General features: G+C 39.3%; 1 protein-coding gene across 2 annotated transcripts in view; it reads right to left on the reverse strand.

The window, feature by feature from the left end:
• Positions 1–4,807: 4,807 nt before the first annotated feature.
• The window catches only part of LOC132405370 (lateral signaling target protein 2 homolog), a 47,003-nt gene continuing 35,884 nt past the window's right edge, over positions 4,808–15,926 (reverse strand). For both annotated transcript variants that reach the window (XM_059990124.1, XM_059990123.1), the window contains 5 exons: positions 14,916–15,067; positions 9,508–9,627; positions 8,871–8,972; positions 8,405–8,508; positions 4,808–6,483 (listed from right to left, as the gene is read on the reverse strand). In XM_059990124.1, the coding sequence (XP_059846107.1) occupies positions 6,352–6,483; positions 8,405–8,508; positions 8,871–8,972; positions 9,508–9,627; positions 14,916–15,067 (610 nt within the window). In that variant the 3' untranslated portion in view covers positions 4,808–6,351. The remainder of the gene's footprint in view (positions 6,484–8,404; positions 8,509–8,870; positions 8,973–9,507; positions 9,628–14,915; positions 15,068–15,926) is intronic.

Below are 15,926 nucleotides of genomic sequence, written 5' to 3' on the forward strand. Positions count from 1 at the left end.
ACACCAACTCAACCTGTAAGTTAACCTTTAGGGAAATCTGCACTAGGACTCCCAAATACCTCTGCCCCACTGATTTTTGAATTTTCTCTCTATTTATAAACTAGTTAATGCCTTTATTCCTTCTGCCAAAATGTATGACTATGCACTTCCATACATTATATTCCATCTGTCACTTCTTTACCCATTCCTCTAATCTGACCCTACTTCCTTAAAATGACATGCCCTTCCACCAAATTTTGTATCATTGGCAAACTTGGCCACAAAGCCTTCAATTCCTTCATTCAAATTATCGGCATACAAAATGAAGAGATATGGTCCCTACATCAACCCCCCGGCACACCACTGGTCAGCAGCATCCAATCAGAAAAAGCCCCCTTTATTTCCACTCTGCCTCCTGCCAGTCAGCCAATATTCTATCTATAATAACATAGGCTCTTAGTTTGTTAAGCAGCCTCATGTGCAGCACCTTGTCAAAGGCTTTATGAAAACACAAGTAAATGTCCACTGGCTTTCCTTTTTCTACGCTGCCTGTTATTTCCTCAAAAGAATGCTAACAGTTCTGTAAGCAAAACCTCTCAATAAGGAAACCCTATTTTATTGTGTGCCTCCGAGAACCTACCCTGAAACCTCATTCTGAATAATAAACAACATCTTTCCAGCCATTGAAGTCAGGCCAGCTGGCCTATAATTTCCTTTCTTCTGCCTCCCTTCTTTCTTAAAGAGTGGAGTGACATTTGCAATGTTCCGATCCTCCAGAACAATGCGAGAATCGAGGGATTCCAGAGAAGATCATTATAAATGCCTCCACAGGCTCTTCAACTCCCCTTTCAGAACCCTGGAGTGTACTCCATCTGGTCCAGCAGGCCTTCAGACCTTTCAGCTTCCCAAGCACCTTCTCCTTAGTAATAACAACACTCACTCCTGCCCCTGACATTCTTACATTTCTGGCATTCTGCTAGCATCTTCCACAGTGAAGACCGAAGCAAAGTATCAAGTTCCTCCGCCATTTCTTTGTCCCTCATTACTACCTCTCCAGCGTTATTTTCCAGCAGTCCGATATCCACTCTCATCTCTTACTCTTTATACATCTGAAAAAGCTGTGTATCCCTTTATTATCGGTTGGTTTACCTTCTATTTAATCTTTATTCTCTTTACAGCTTTTTAACTGTCTTCTGGTGGATTTTAAAAATATCCCAATCCTCTACCTTCCATTAATTTTTGCTTTTATGTTGTCTTGGACTTCCCTCGTCAGCCATGATTGCCTTATCCTCCCTTTAGAATACTCCATCTTTGGGATGTATCATTCCCGTGCCTTCCAAAGATCCCCGGAAACATCAGCCATTGCTGTCATGTCATCATCCCCATTCTAGGCATTCTACAAATCCTGCCCTGGGATCCAGCACCAACCTGATTTTCACTAATCTACCTGCATATTGAAATTCCCCCCGCCACAACTATCACAACATTGCCCTTTTGATCTATCTGCTAATGTAATTTGTAACCCACATCCTGGGAACTCTTCGGAGGCCTGTATGCAACTCCAATAAGGGTCTTTACATAGAAACATACAAGACCTATAGCGCAATACAGGCCCTTCAGCTAACAGTGCTGTGCCAAACATGTACTTCAGAAATTACCTAGGGTTACCCATAGCTCTCTTTTTGCTCTTGCATTTTCTTAACTCTACCTACAAGGATTTACATCTTCCACTCCTGTGTCACCTCTAAGGATCTGATTTCAAATATTACCAACAGAGCAATGCCACCCTCTCTGCCTGCCAGTTTGTCCTTTCAATACAATGTGTATCCTTGGATGTTAAGCTCCCCGTAAGCTTCTGTCATCCACGGCTCAATGATGCCCACGTCCTATCTGCTACTCTCTAGCTGTGCTATAAGATCTTCTACCTTATTCAGTATATTGTGTGCATTCAAATATAACACCTACAGCCCAGTATTCATCTGGCATTTTGATATTGTCCCCCATTACATTGCAACTCATTGCAATGACTGCAATTTTGCAGTATGATCAGCTTGTCCTTCCTCCGTTTCACTAGACGCTGCACCTGCTTGTACACTCACACTGCTTCCTCAGCCATATCACTCCGGCTCCCAAACCTCTGCCAATTAGCTTAAACACTCTCCAACAGTTCTAACACTCCTGCCCGCAAGGATACTCGTCCCCCTCGGGTGCAGGAATAGACCATCCTTTTTATACAGGTCATACCTTCCCCAGAAGAGATACCAATGATCCAGAAATCTGAAACCCTGTAGAAAAGTAGTCATGTTATCCAATAATGTGCCTGAAGGCATGCCGTGAGAAACAGCATGCTTAAATAGCACGTGCTCCATCTCTGTATGAAATAGTCAGCAGTGCCACCAACAGGACAGCTTAAGTAGTTGCATGTATTGCTATAAAGCATTAAACATTTATTTTCTCTAGAAACCTGAAAACATATTTAATTTCAACAACTGTGCTCTTTTCCATAGATGCTGCCTGTCTTGTTAAGTTCCTCCAGCATTTGTGTGTTGCTTTTATTTCAAATATATGCAAATTATACTGCATGAAAACAGCAACAAATGTGATAAGGGACATAATTGAATCCTTGACAGTTCTTTTACTCCTGTAATACTCATTGCAAGACAGATAAAATAATTTAGAAAATTGGTAGATTTGGGTTAACAAATTTCTCTAAACCAAACCCATCCCTATTTCTTCCACCTTGCCAACACCTCCACCCCTCTTCATCCGTTGCCCCAGTTCTAGTCCAATTTACACATTCACTCAATTGACTCCTACAACGCTCGCCCTACAGGCTGAAATTAATGCCAAGAACACAGTACAGGTAGCACCACAGTTGTGAGTAATAAGTTAGCAAGTGTAGGGTCAGAACACTATAGCACAGAAACAGACCCTTCGGCCCATCTAGTCTGTGCCAAACATTCTGCCTAGTCGCATCGAACTGGACCTGGACCACAGGCCTCCATAGCCCTTCTAGCTGTGTACTTATCCAAACTTCTGGTAAATGTTGAAATTGTAACTACATCCACCACTTCTACTGGCAGTTTGTTGTGCACCCTCCGAGTGGGGACATTCACACTCGTTTCCCCTTACTCGGGATTCACCTATTACCCTTTACCTTCAGTTCTAGTCTCATTCAACCTCAGTGGAAAATGCCTGCATTTACCTAATTTATACCATTCAATTTTGTATACATCTACCAAATCTTCCCTCAATCTTCTACTTTTCAGGGGATAAAGTCCTAAACCTTTCAACTTTTATCTATAACCAAAGCCCTTAAGTCCCAACAACATCCTTGTAAATTTTCTCTGTACCTTTTTGATACCTTTCCCGTATGTAGATGAGCAGAACTGCACATAATGCTCTACATTTGTTTACCAACATCTTAAACTTCTAACATCCCTACTCCTGTACTCAGTAGATTGATTTTTGAAAGGCCAAAGTGCCTAAAGCACTCCTTACAACCTCATGTACCTATGATACCACTCAAGGAATTACGCATTTCAATTCCTGGATCTCCCTTTTATCACAGCCCTCAGCACCCTACCATTTACAGTGCTGGTCTTACCCTGGTTTGTCCTCCTAAAGTGCAACACTTCACACTCGTCTGCACTAAATTCCATCTGCCATTTTCAACCCTGTTTTCCAGCTGCAAGCTTTGATAGCCTTCCCTACTCTACACTACACCTTCAAATCTTGGTGTTAATTGCAAATACTCAGTATTTGTTGTTACTGGTAAATGCAGAGATCCATGCATTCTTGCTCCAGATCCAACTGTGCCGCAGCAACATCTCACTGGCAGGCTCACCTGAGAGGTCAGTGCTGGGTGCTTGTAGTTGCCAACTACTAGTTATGCAAAAAATGTTTCTTAGAACAAAAAAAAGCAAACACTTCCAAATGCAAGCAAACTTTAAGTCAGTTATAATTACTGTCTAAACCAAGTATTAAATTATGCAATAATCCTTCCCTGTTTTTGAATAATTGTGCAACAGTTGCAATTCTCCAATTCTTCAGCTTTATTTCTGAAAAATTGTATAGTCAGCCTCTTTGCCATCTCTACTTGGCTTCTCACATTAACCCAAAATCTGCACTATTTTAAGAGTTCTGTGCGACTTCTTAAAATCTCATCTGGTATTCCAGCAGATTCATTCACTGCAATTTGGGCAGAGACCTTTTGCTTGCTAACTTCTGCTGCAAAGCATTCATTTAGTACTTCAGTCATGCCTTTTGTCTCCAACCAATAGTCCTTTGTAAGCCCAATTGTCTCCTAACAGCAGTATATTTCAATTTCACTTTTACGTTAGCCATTAATCTATTCTTGGACAGAATGTTTCTCCCTCATTGCTGACTTTTGTCAAAGTACTCTTCTTACTCCGATAAATTCTAGAGCATCTTTTGCAACCAGTGAGCAGAGGCAGTGATTGCCTTCCATTTTCTCCAAATAGACAGCACCACAACTACATCTTTGAAACCCAATATTCACTATTGCAAATAGGTGACCTTAGAACCCCGACCCCAGCCTCTGAGTTCAATGAAATTGGCCTCCAAGTGTCTTTCATCTAGATTCAACTTGTCCATGCCAGACAATATAAACTTGATCACAAGTCTGGCAGTGCACCCTTATTGTGCTGCCAATCCATAGGATTTTTGTACAAACATTCCCACAGATATTTTGGCAAAATACTATAAATGAAATGAAGCTTAAAAGATCTTTTAAATATGATAATGCAAGTCAATAAACAAACTGATTAATAACCTTGGAAAAGAAAAAGACGCCCAGTGGTCCTTTTTTTTTAAAACTTTATTTGAAAATCTGAAATAATTAAATTATAAAAAGATGGAATCATGAGAAATGGGATCAGAATTCAATACATGTACAAGGCAAAATGTCATATGCATTTTCCCTGTGATTATGCTGATGATTATATTACTGTAGTGATAAGTGTTACCTATAGACCACAGCAAAAGACATTCCATCTTTTGTTAGGCATTAGTAATGGATAGACTTTTAAAGTACTGGCTACTTTGACTCAGGAATGCCACCATAAAATTTACTTTTTAAACATAATTAACTGAGGGAAGAATTTCAGTAAATCCAAGTGAGCTCAAGTCCCTGAATATTGTAGTCAAAGAGCAACTGGTGGGCTGACACACAATGGTGAAACTGATCGTCTTTAGAGAGATCAAGATACAGCCTTGGTGACAATTCTATATTAGGCTTAGTTTCCAGAGAAGAAAAATATTACCCATTCAAGATAATCCAAAATAGAAATTATTGGACAAGTTGAAGATCTAAACATTGAAGGATGAAGAGATGGACAGACACAATATAATATTTACAGGATGATTTTTAAACAAAGTCTCCCATCTCTGCAAACAGAATTAGACTTGCAAATAAAGTCATTTATTGCATACATTCAGAAATAGAAAATATATTCTCTAGAGAGCATTTCCTATTACCCAGTTAACCTGAAGTTATAAAACTATCCCCCTACTGCAGTTTCAAATGGGATCAGTGTAAATGTTTTGAGGTATTTAGCAGCATATTTGAGTAATATTTCAGAAGTGCATTAACCACAGAAACATAACTAGGGGCTGGAAATAACAAAGGTAGATCATGGATAGGGTATTCATTTAAAAAAAAAATCAGTGCATTATATCAGAACTGGCAAGTTCACTTTCCATCTGAAGGCAAAACATTCTTAAAAAGGTTTGAAAACCCATCTTCATATACATCTTTATTTTAATAGAGTTCAAGAACCAATTGCGTATATTGTTTCAAACTTTACATAGAATGACATGAGAAACTTAAAATGGGGAAATGAATGCATTCTGCTTGGATCCACGGAAAAACTACAACCCACAATTGCAATAATGTCCTGTTATCTGGATAGATCACTATAAGCCCATCAGAAATAACGTTGTAACAAAGGATAATGCTTGGCCTCAGGAAGGTTAGATGCTCCCCTCCCCAACTACTTTTTAATGCTGATACATTAGGGATTTATGTTAATTAAAGCTTAAGCAAATTATATTGTTGTAAACAGTTGAATTTAGATTCTCTGATGACCTGCTCCCTTAAAACCACAAAATAATTTCCCAGTGGAGAAGGCACCATTGATACTTTTAAGTTACTCCAGGTAGAAAGTGCTCATGTCAGCAGTTATTTATAGATCTGCACGACAATCAAAAACATTGATTTGTATAACAAAATTGGTCCTGGGAAATTAGATTACTTGTGGGAAAGTTGATAATGTTGTGACGCTGGAACCAAATTGCTGAAGGTTTATTCCAGAGCTTTTCTCATAGCAAATCTACCATTTTGACAGCAGCCTAACACGTAGATGTGTTGGAGTAACAGGAAGTGAGATGAAACATGTAACAGTGTGAACATACACGGACTGGCTTCATCTGTCCATACCAAGGCAAAGGAGCCGTCTGGGAGGAACAGCGGGAGCAGAAGATCTGTTAAAAAAACAAACCAGAAAGTGAAGGCTGAGCTTTTCCTGATTGTAAAGCATGACAATAGGTCCACTCTTCCCTTTCTAAATATCCGAGCACACAAATTTAAACTAATTCATGAATGAGAGGTATTATTTAAGCAGTAACTTACGTCTCTAACACTAGGGTGGCACTGGGTAAGTTATGAGTCACAACATTAAAGATCATGAACCTGTAGCCAAGTGCCATGCAGTGGAAGATCTTGCAGAGGACATTGACAGGAGAAACAAAAATTCGAGGGTAGTATTTTATTTATTTAGATACTGTGCAGAACCGTCCCTTTGGGTCTCCGAGCCTCACTGCCTAGCTATGCCCCAATTTAACCCTAGCCTAATCACAGGACAATTTACAATGACCAATTAATCTTTGAACTGTGGGAGGAAACCCAGGGTCACTGGGAGAATGCCCCTTAGACTCCTTAGAGGCAGTGACAGGAATTGAACCCCTGGTCACTGGCACTGTAAAATGTGTTGAGCTAACCACTATGTTACTGTGCCACCCCACAATGCACCCCAGATCTACTTCTGTGCCTCCAGTCACCAATGCAACTATGTGAAATAGATCAGGCCGCAAACAGCAACAGCAACCAGGGCTCAGATGATGGAAGCACCTCTTCAGAACCATTCAAAGTATAGTTTAAGCTCCTGAGTTATAGAAACAGCAACACACTTTAAAACACACTTAACAGGAAAATTTTAAAATGGAGAATGGAGGAGGGGAAAAGCCACTTCACGAAGCCTGTTGTGAAGATCAGCAATCCAACTGATATGAGCACAGCTTTGATAGATATGCCAGCTGTGGTCACCTGTAATCTGAAGGGCAGACTAGAAAAGTGCCTCTGGCCTGTCTGGTCAGGTTTACCAGAATGTTTCTGGAGGTTAGCTACGGGGATAGTCTGAAGGGTCTTGGAGCAAAGGAGATTTCCCTCACTGCTTGGGCGACTTGCTTCATCCTGATCTCCGGTGTGCCCCCACAGACATTGTATGTGAGGAGTCCCTCAAGCTGCAGAGTCTCAATGGCCTGACCACTGGAAATAGCCCCTCATCTGTGAGTGGGTTGTGGGAAGGCAGAGTTATTGTGGAAAGAACATCAGGATTTATGTAGGAGTACTGCTTGATTGGTGTGGATTTGGTGGGCTAAAGAGCCTACTTGACCAGTCCAACTACAATTCTAAGGCTGAGAGGAGCACAAGTTGAGGTAAGAGTTTTATGCCGATGGGTCCATCTTCAGTAATCAGATTTCCAAAGTTATTATGTTATTATTCCTAAGATTTTCCACTCATTCTTCTTGCCTGCCTGGACCTGCTATTCCACCCTCAAACAAAGAGGGCTGTAGAGGCTGACCTCCCAGTACTAATCCCACAAGCAGCAAACAGCTGGTGAAGGCATGTCCCATGTCACCTCCGACAAATCACCAGCCATCAAAGGGTTTTGAATATCTCAGACTTCATTTTTTTAAAAAAAAACTTCAAGTAGATTCACAAAAGTTAAAATTAAATTTAACAGCAAAAACACAAATAATCAAAAAGATTAAAGTAAAATTTTTTTAAAATGCTTGCTTTTTACCCATAGGGGTTTGCAGAATCATTTAAATGTATGTGGTCACTTGTAAGCCAGTCCTCTATATTGTAGTGGAGGAGCAAAAGATGAGATTCTTTCACATCTAATCTTCAGGACATTCCATGTTCTAGCATACATTTGGGAAATCAGACATTTTTGAGTCATCAGCTCAATATTTCGGGATATGCTGAGGTTGTGAAATTACACAGCATAAAAAGGTGGATGTGCAACACTGGCTGAAGTTAAAATCCACAATAGAACTATTTGTAAGTCTTCCCTGCATCCAAAACCTGTCATGTGATCCTAATTCTATGTCAATAACGTACCTTGCCACAGTTTCTGCAGTGATGCCGTCTCCTGAGAATTGTAAATGGTGCTTTACAAGACATGCATTGATTGCAGGCAGAATCAGCAATCCACTCTGGAGGTACTGAATGGAAAGAAACAATTATTTCCAGGAACACTCCAAATGAACCACTTCACCTGCCATAGGATTTGAGACCGAAACCACAAGATTCATTTGTACGAACAGCATTGCTAAACAGTATCATTCACCAGGAAGTGAGATGCATCTGTCAGTGAATGATTTTAGATGTGTAAAGACTTTATTGAATGTTCGTATTTCTCCATACAGTGTTCCCAATACTTAGGCAATCAATTACGCTAACAAAGGTATTGGCAAATTTAATTTTCATCCAATAATCAATAGGCAAATATCAGAACAATTTAACCACCATTGAACTGCAAATGGTTATTGGTAACTTTACTCTGTAAGATGTCTGTTTACTATACCTTCTGGTTTAGTGATGCTTAAATTGGAAGTTCTGGATGAACACGGTTCCTGACACAATGCGCAATCTTCCAAGGAGGGTTCTGCATTAACATGCTCCTCCTCTGCAAAGGATAAAAATCACAATTGTATTATTCCAAAGGATTTAGATTAACCACTGTATTTAACATCTGTATTTCTTTCACTGAATTACTGCACAAAATATTCTGGGATTTTACAAAATATTTTGCAGGTGGAACAGAGGTTTCTGTGTGGTTGCTTCCCCTATAAACCTGCTCAGGTTTTGTATTGATTTCAATAATTTACCCACATATACAGTAGGGAAGATGGAGATAGGCCAGGACTTCACCTTTCTAGCCTGCCTTCATTTGGCAACTTCAGGCCTCCCCATCTTGTTATCTCTAGCCAGAAGGTCGGGCACATTTTTGAAGTTTTCACTCTCCAACAGTGTAAGGTTTGACGCAAGGATTGAATGCATTTCAAATGATGTCCAGCCTGTGGCCTCAATGGTTTCCCAGCAGCCAACCCTTAGACTGAAGCTGTAAAGTGCCAGTGGTTTGCAAGCACCTTTTGAATCATTCTGTAAGATTCCAATCAGTGTGAAGTTGCAACTCAAGAGGCAAAAAAAAAATCAAATACCTTTTTCCTCTTCCATGTTGTCCTCATTCCTTTCTGGTGTTGATGTCACAATCTCAAAGACAGTTTTTAGAATCCGTCGAAGGTCTCCTGCAAAGTTGGTTTGTAGTTGGTCTGCCACTCCTGTTCCAAAAGGAATGATAACTCTTAAGTGAATGTTAGAAGGACTCTGAGCCAAACTAATATTTTTGTTATGTCTGCACTGTTAAAAGGTTCTTCAGTTATTTTTAATTCCTCATTCAGGACCTTAACTACCATCTATGTGAATATAACACCATAGACTTCTAGTTCAAATCTCTTACTATCTTTCCTTTCAGTTAGTCCTGACGAAGGGTCTCGACCCGAAACATCGACAGTGCTTCTTCCTATAGATGCTGCCTGGCCTGCTGTGTTCCACCAGCATTTTGTGTGTGTTGCTTGAATCTCCAGTATCTGCAGATTTCCTGGTGTGGACTTCTAGTTCTAGTGTGTTATATACCCCACACCGCCCGAGTTTCTCATGCCTTTTTTTTTTTAATATGTAAGGTGGATGCTCTGCAATGGCGTACATACAAATTGATAAGTCACAATTTTCCTATTGTAACTTCAGTCTGCCATTGCCAGCTACATTGTGATATTGCTCAGCACTGATGAACTCTGGAATGGGTATTTCTGCTCAAATATCCGTCATTTATAAATGATTTTAGTACAAATTCTAACCACAACCTACCATTTTGACTAAATATCCATTATCTCAACATTGCTTTCATTTCTAGCTAGAATAATCTAGAAAGTGACTTTACTGGAGACTTTTGGGATTTTTCTGTATATCAATATCCACCAACATTCTCATCCATCAAATAGCAGGTGGTTTATTGGGATTGACTAAACCAGGGGTCGGCAACCCACGGCTCTTTCAACTCTGTGCTGCGGCTCCCCGTGGCTTTGGAAAATAAATGAGTATTTAATTAAAATGTATTTTATGTTAGTTTGTTAGTTTTTGAAATGTAATTCTAAATTTGAAGATTATGGTGATCTTGTACAATCTAAATAAAACGTTGTGGCGACCCATTTCCTGGCACATCCGAACTGGCTCACAATTTGCCAGCATTCCGGCTAAGGGTGATAGCCTACGGGGGTTTGTGAGTACGTGTCTTTTGGAGCATCCGCGCCCATGGGGGGCAGGTTGAGAGAAGCTTAAAAGCAAGGCTGTGTAGTTCAAATAAAGTTATCTACACCGCTACAACATGTTTTTATCGCTATTAATATACATCACCACTGCCAATGCCTGACACCCGCCAGTGTGCGATTTCTTTTAATTTTTCGATCCAAGGTAGGCTAACGATGTAGTAACCTTCAACCCAATGTCTTTTTTTCGGAGTTCAAAATGTTTTTGTTGCATGCAGAAATGTAATTTCGTTTGCTCTGCAGGAGTTCATCGATTTCATAAATGCAACACATTATAGTTTGTTTATACATAGCATAAAGGCAAAAAAAAATATTGTATGCAGTGTTATTTCATTTTAAATGTCAAACGGGTTTTGTGGCTCCCAGTGTTTTCTTTTCTGTGGGAAGCGGATACATACGGCTCTTTCAGTGGTAAAGGGTTGCCGACCCCTGGACTAAACCCTCAGATCCACAAACTAAGTGAAAAAATTAACTTAAGGAATATTAATTCTGGAAAACACATCCTTTAGTACCTGCGTTTCATGCACCCAAATGTTTGTTTGAATCATACCATCTATCACTTTCAATTAAAATCATAGGAGATTTGTCAGGTCACTGCTGAATTCACTTTACCTCAATTTGTTTGATATATTCTCCAGGTGTCTATTGTATACATAATAACAGTGAAAATTGAAATTAGAAGATATATTCTGTTAGCAAAACATGCTGGCCTCTGTCTGTATGGCAGATCATTGATGGCAGCACCGTACAATGCAGTTCAGCGCTAATGCTCCAATATACCTCATTAATCATCCTGAATTTTGCAGTGTTATATATGCACAAAACTCTGGGCGGCTGCTCACCTCTACTCCCTCAGCCATTTACGGATCCATTCTGTGGCTGTCGTGGAGGAAGCTCCTTTAAGGCACGATGCCTTCACAGCAATTTGTGTAGCCATGCATGGCAAATGGGAGCTTTCAATGCTGACCATCAGGAACCACAGATCCTGCCGCAGTGTATTCACTGTCTACAATTACCTTTATTGGCTAACTGCAAGAGATTTTCTTCTTTGCAGGGATCCAGCTGGATATTAGTTCTATGTGCTGTATGTTTACTGCACTCAACAAAATAGGGAAATCCAGTCTCCAGACATTTAATCAAATGACAAGTGAATAACCCCCTTTCCTATTTCATCTCAGTTTTTATTTATTTTATTTCAGATCTTCATCTCTCTAAAGCTGTTCCAACCTTCCCAAATTCTGAATGTGGTTTTGCTGGGCATTTCCAACATTTTCTGCCCCCACCCCCCAGAGTTCACGGAACTGCAATTCCAATTAACTTTTTGCAAGTCTCTGCCATCTAAACAATTTATTTTCTTTGTATGTTTTTCCTTAACAGTATAAATACTGATGCAAAGTTGGTATTCAGCTTGAATGCCAATTCATTGTACCGTACATACTTTTAACAATTCCCAACGTCACCACTACCTACCTCTGAGGTGCCAATTGCATCATGTTAGAGAAAAGAGATGGGCTGGAGCAAAGTGTTTATATTGACATTAAGTTTTATGATTCTTACAACCCATAGTTTCTTTTTGACACTGTAGGATGTCTCTCCTAGTTAACAAAATTTCCATTTGTTTTCACCTTGTAGGAATTTCCTTTAGATTTACACATGTTACCCTTCACCTCTTGTCATCGATGACTTTGTTTTACATTTAGAATCTTTTTCTTGAGTTTAAACTAATTTCATATCATAGTAAATGTTTCTTTCAACTCCTTCAACTTTTCTATTATGATTTAATCAATTAACAAAAATGTTTGATCTGCAAGTGTTTCAATGCATCAGCAACTAGAAACAAAATCTCCTTCCTCTTTCCAACACACACCAAGTTTAATCATATTATGATTACATTGGATAAACATTCATTCACACAACCCCTTTTTTCCTTAACATAAGAAAATCAATAACGGGTTCTACTTCTAATATTTCAGTGATCTGCAAAATAAAAACCCAAAAAGCACAAAATCTAGCCCATTCAAACTAACTACATTTCATGAGCATGCCTGCTTACCCCAACTTACAATGAAGTTAAAAATCTCTAGAATGACATGAATTTAATGAATGTTTAATTTCTATGTTCTGCCACCCCGTAACTTTCACCAAAGTACATCTCCATTACTTGCTTTTCCTCACATGAGATTGGATCATACATCACTATTGCTACTTTTTTCATGCAACCATTTCCCCCTTTCCCACATCTACTTACCAGCTTTAACTATTTTATAGCTGCATCATAGCTTCCAAATTATTTTCAAAATTCATTCAATTTGTTCTTTCTACTCAACACGTGCTATGTCCAAATAAGCATTCAACCCATCTGCCTTTCTATATTTCATTCATTTTCTCCTCTAGTTTACATTCTTTAGTTTTCAATTACTATAGTGCCCAAGGCACATCTCCTTCCATTTAACCATTTTAAGGTCCTTGTTAACCATTTCTTGTGATTAACCATTCTTACCTTACTTTGATAAAGCCAAAAGTTTAAATTTTGTGTAGTTTTAAGTGGTATCTGTTGGATATTCAAAAGGCAGATAACAGAAGGAAAATCTATAATGCTTCGTACCAACATTTACAGCATCCATTCTCATAGGGTTGTTTTACATCAACGTCTCAATAGCACTGCATATTATTGCAGTACACTAAACATTTTCCAAGCTAATGATCGACTATTTGACTCAATTGCAATTAAAAATAAACCAAATATTGTATTTGCATTGCCTTGGCAAATGGGTAAAACAAGTATTAATTTGCCATCCTTAATTGTCCTGAGGGAATTAATTAAACTGAAAGTCAAAAGATAGATCAAACAGAGGATGTACAATTCAAGTGTGACAGCCTCTGGCTTATTTTAATGTTAGCCCATGAATAACCAGATTTACTGAATTCTTTATGTCTTGGTGGGATTGAAAGACCTTTACCAGCACAGCTCCACTCGCATAAGTGAAGCACAGTCTCTTCTCCTAGTTTCACCACACAATCACATTTAGAATCTCTGCTCGTCACCCTCACCAGAAGGTGCATAGGGCAACTTCCTCAGCTTTCTATTAACAGGTCTGCAGAGATATGGCCAGATTCAGCAGGGCATTGTCTGTAAAGCAGGGGTTCCCAACTTGGGATCTGCAAACCCCTTGCTTAACGGTATTGGTTCATGGTATTAAAAAGGTTGCGAACCCCCTGGTCTGGAGGAATGCTGCCAATTGGCACTTTCTAGGCTGCAGGAGTACACGTTGAGGCATGCACTCAAGCTCGGTGTAGCCACTGCAGGGCTCAGTAATGGAGGACAGTATAGGGTTCTTGTGCTGTTGGATGGGTGGAGGCTGGGTTGAGTGTGGAAGCCTGTCAACTATGTAGGGGTCCAGATTGGTTTTAAGGAATGTAGTAGAACACTACATAATGCATTAACTATGCAGGTAAAAATAAGAGGCATTGCATGATAAAAAATACTTTACAAGAATAAATTATGAATGAAGTTTATTTTGATGAAAATATTAAAAAAAAAATCAGACTCACCACATAGTCGTCACTACTAAGAAAGCTCAGCAGCATTGCTACTTCCTCAGGAGGTTGAAGAAATTTGGCATGTCCCTCACTGGCTCTTATTTATTTATTTTAAATTAGAAAGAACTCTATCTGGATGTATTATAGCTTGGTATGGCAACTGCTCTGCATATGACCGCTAAAAACTGCAGAGTTGTGGAGACAGCTAAGCACACCACCCAAAGCAGCCTCCTGGTTTCTCTATCATTCTCACTGCCTCATTAAAGCAACCAGTATGATCAAAGAGTGCTCTAACCCCAAGCATTCTTTCATTGAGCAGGAAATGCAAAAACATGAACCACTAGGCTCAAGAACAGTTTCTACCCAGTTGTTATGAGACTATTGAATGGCTCCCTAGTAAAAGTAATATGGACTTTTGACCTCAGGGTTTGTCTTATGAACTTGTACGTTGTCTACCTGTAGCTGTCACACTTCCTTTTTCTGCATTGCTATTGTTCACCTTGTTCTTCCTCAATGCACCAAGAAATAAATTGATCTTTATGAACACTATGCAAGACAAGCTTTTCACTGTCCCTCAGCACATGTGACAATAATAAACCAATTCCATTTCCTCTGTGCAGTAAGCATTATTGCTAATGTCACACTCAGAGCAAAAGCCTTTACATTGTCCCAATCCATGCAGTGAGGCCTCATGAGCAACGTACCCGAGATACAAACAAAGAGCCGGTGAAGCATGTCACTGCTGTTCTGGTACCGTGATCTTATTTCCTCTCTTAGCAAGGTCTTCATAGCTTGTACTGCTTCCCTTTCCATTTCCCAATCCACAACATGAGGCTCATCTTGTCCTTCAGGCAATCTGTCATAAAAAGCACGCTCATGGTTAATACAGTGACTGCTGCTAAACCGCCTTGCAGAATTTATTCCACGTTTTGTTAATGGACAAACTAGATCTGGTACAAATAACCGCTGTGGATACAGAAAGTTGCACATACAGAATTCAGAAATCACCAACCAAAATTAAGATAATAACGTTTTCTATCATTGAATTTGTGGGAATAAAAGTAAACAGATTAACAAAAATACTTTGTTTCCATTTGCATTTCTTGATGCATGGATGAAACTTGCAACATGGATTTTGTGGGAACACAATCTCCATTCCGAAAAACAGGGATCACCAGTATTCTTTTCAGCGGCATCATGGTGGATCGATCCCTTGTGAATTTCTCATTTTTTTAAAAAGAAAGTATTTGATAGTCTTAACTAACCAGCATTTGACTTCTGTCTCAATAACAAAAATAATGCTTGGCCCAAGGTAGATATTATTCATTCTGCAATAATTGGCAGTCTCATCCAAGAAACTGGAAAATTCATGCAGAAAAATATGCAAATGATTGCCCCCCCAAACTATTCCTGTGGGTTACTTGCATGGATTGCAAAAGATCATCTGACCAGAACTTGAATACTTTAGTTGCTTTGCAGGGGTTCCCAATCTGGGGTCCACAGACCCCTTGGTTAATGGTAGGGGTTCATAGCATAAAAAAGTTTGGGAGCCCCTGCTTTACAGGATTGGTAGGAAAACTACAGGAAATGTACTCAACATAGCTTGTAAATTGAAACAAAAAGTTAACACTGATTAGATCTGAAATCTGGTTTGCAGCTTATTACTGAAACAACTATGTAGTACAACAAATGATTTTGCCAGTTAAATTCATAAG

Source organism: Hypanus sabinus, chromosome 15 (genome assembly GCF_030144855.1).
Source record: "Hypanus sabinus isolate sHypSab1 chromosome 15, sHypSab1.hap1, whole genome shotgun sequence".
NCBI lineage: Eukaryota > Metazoa > Chordata > Chondrichthyes > Myliobatiformes > Dasyatidae > Hypanus > Hypanus sabinus.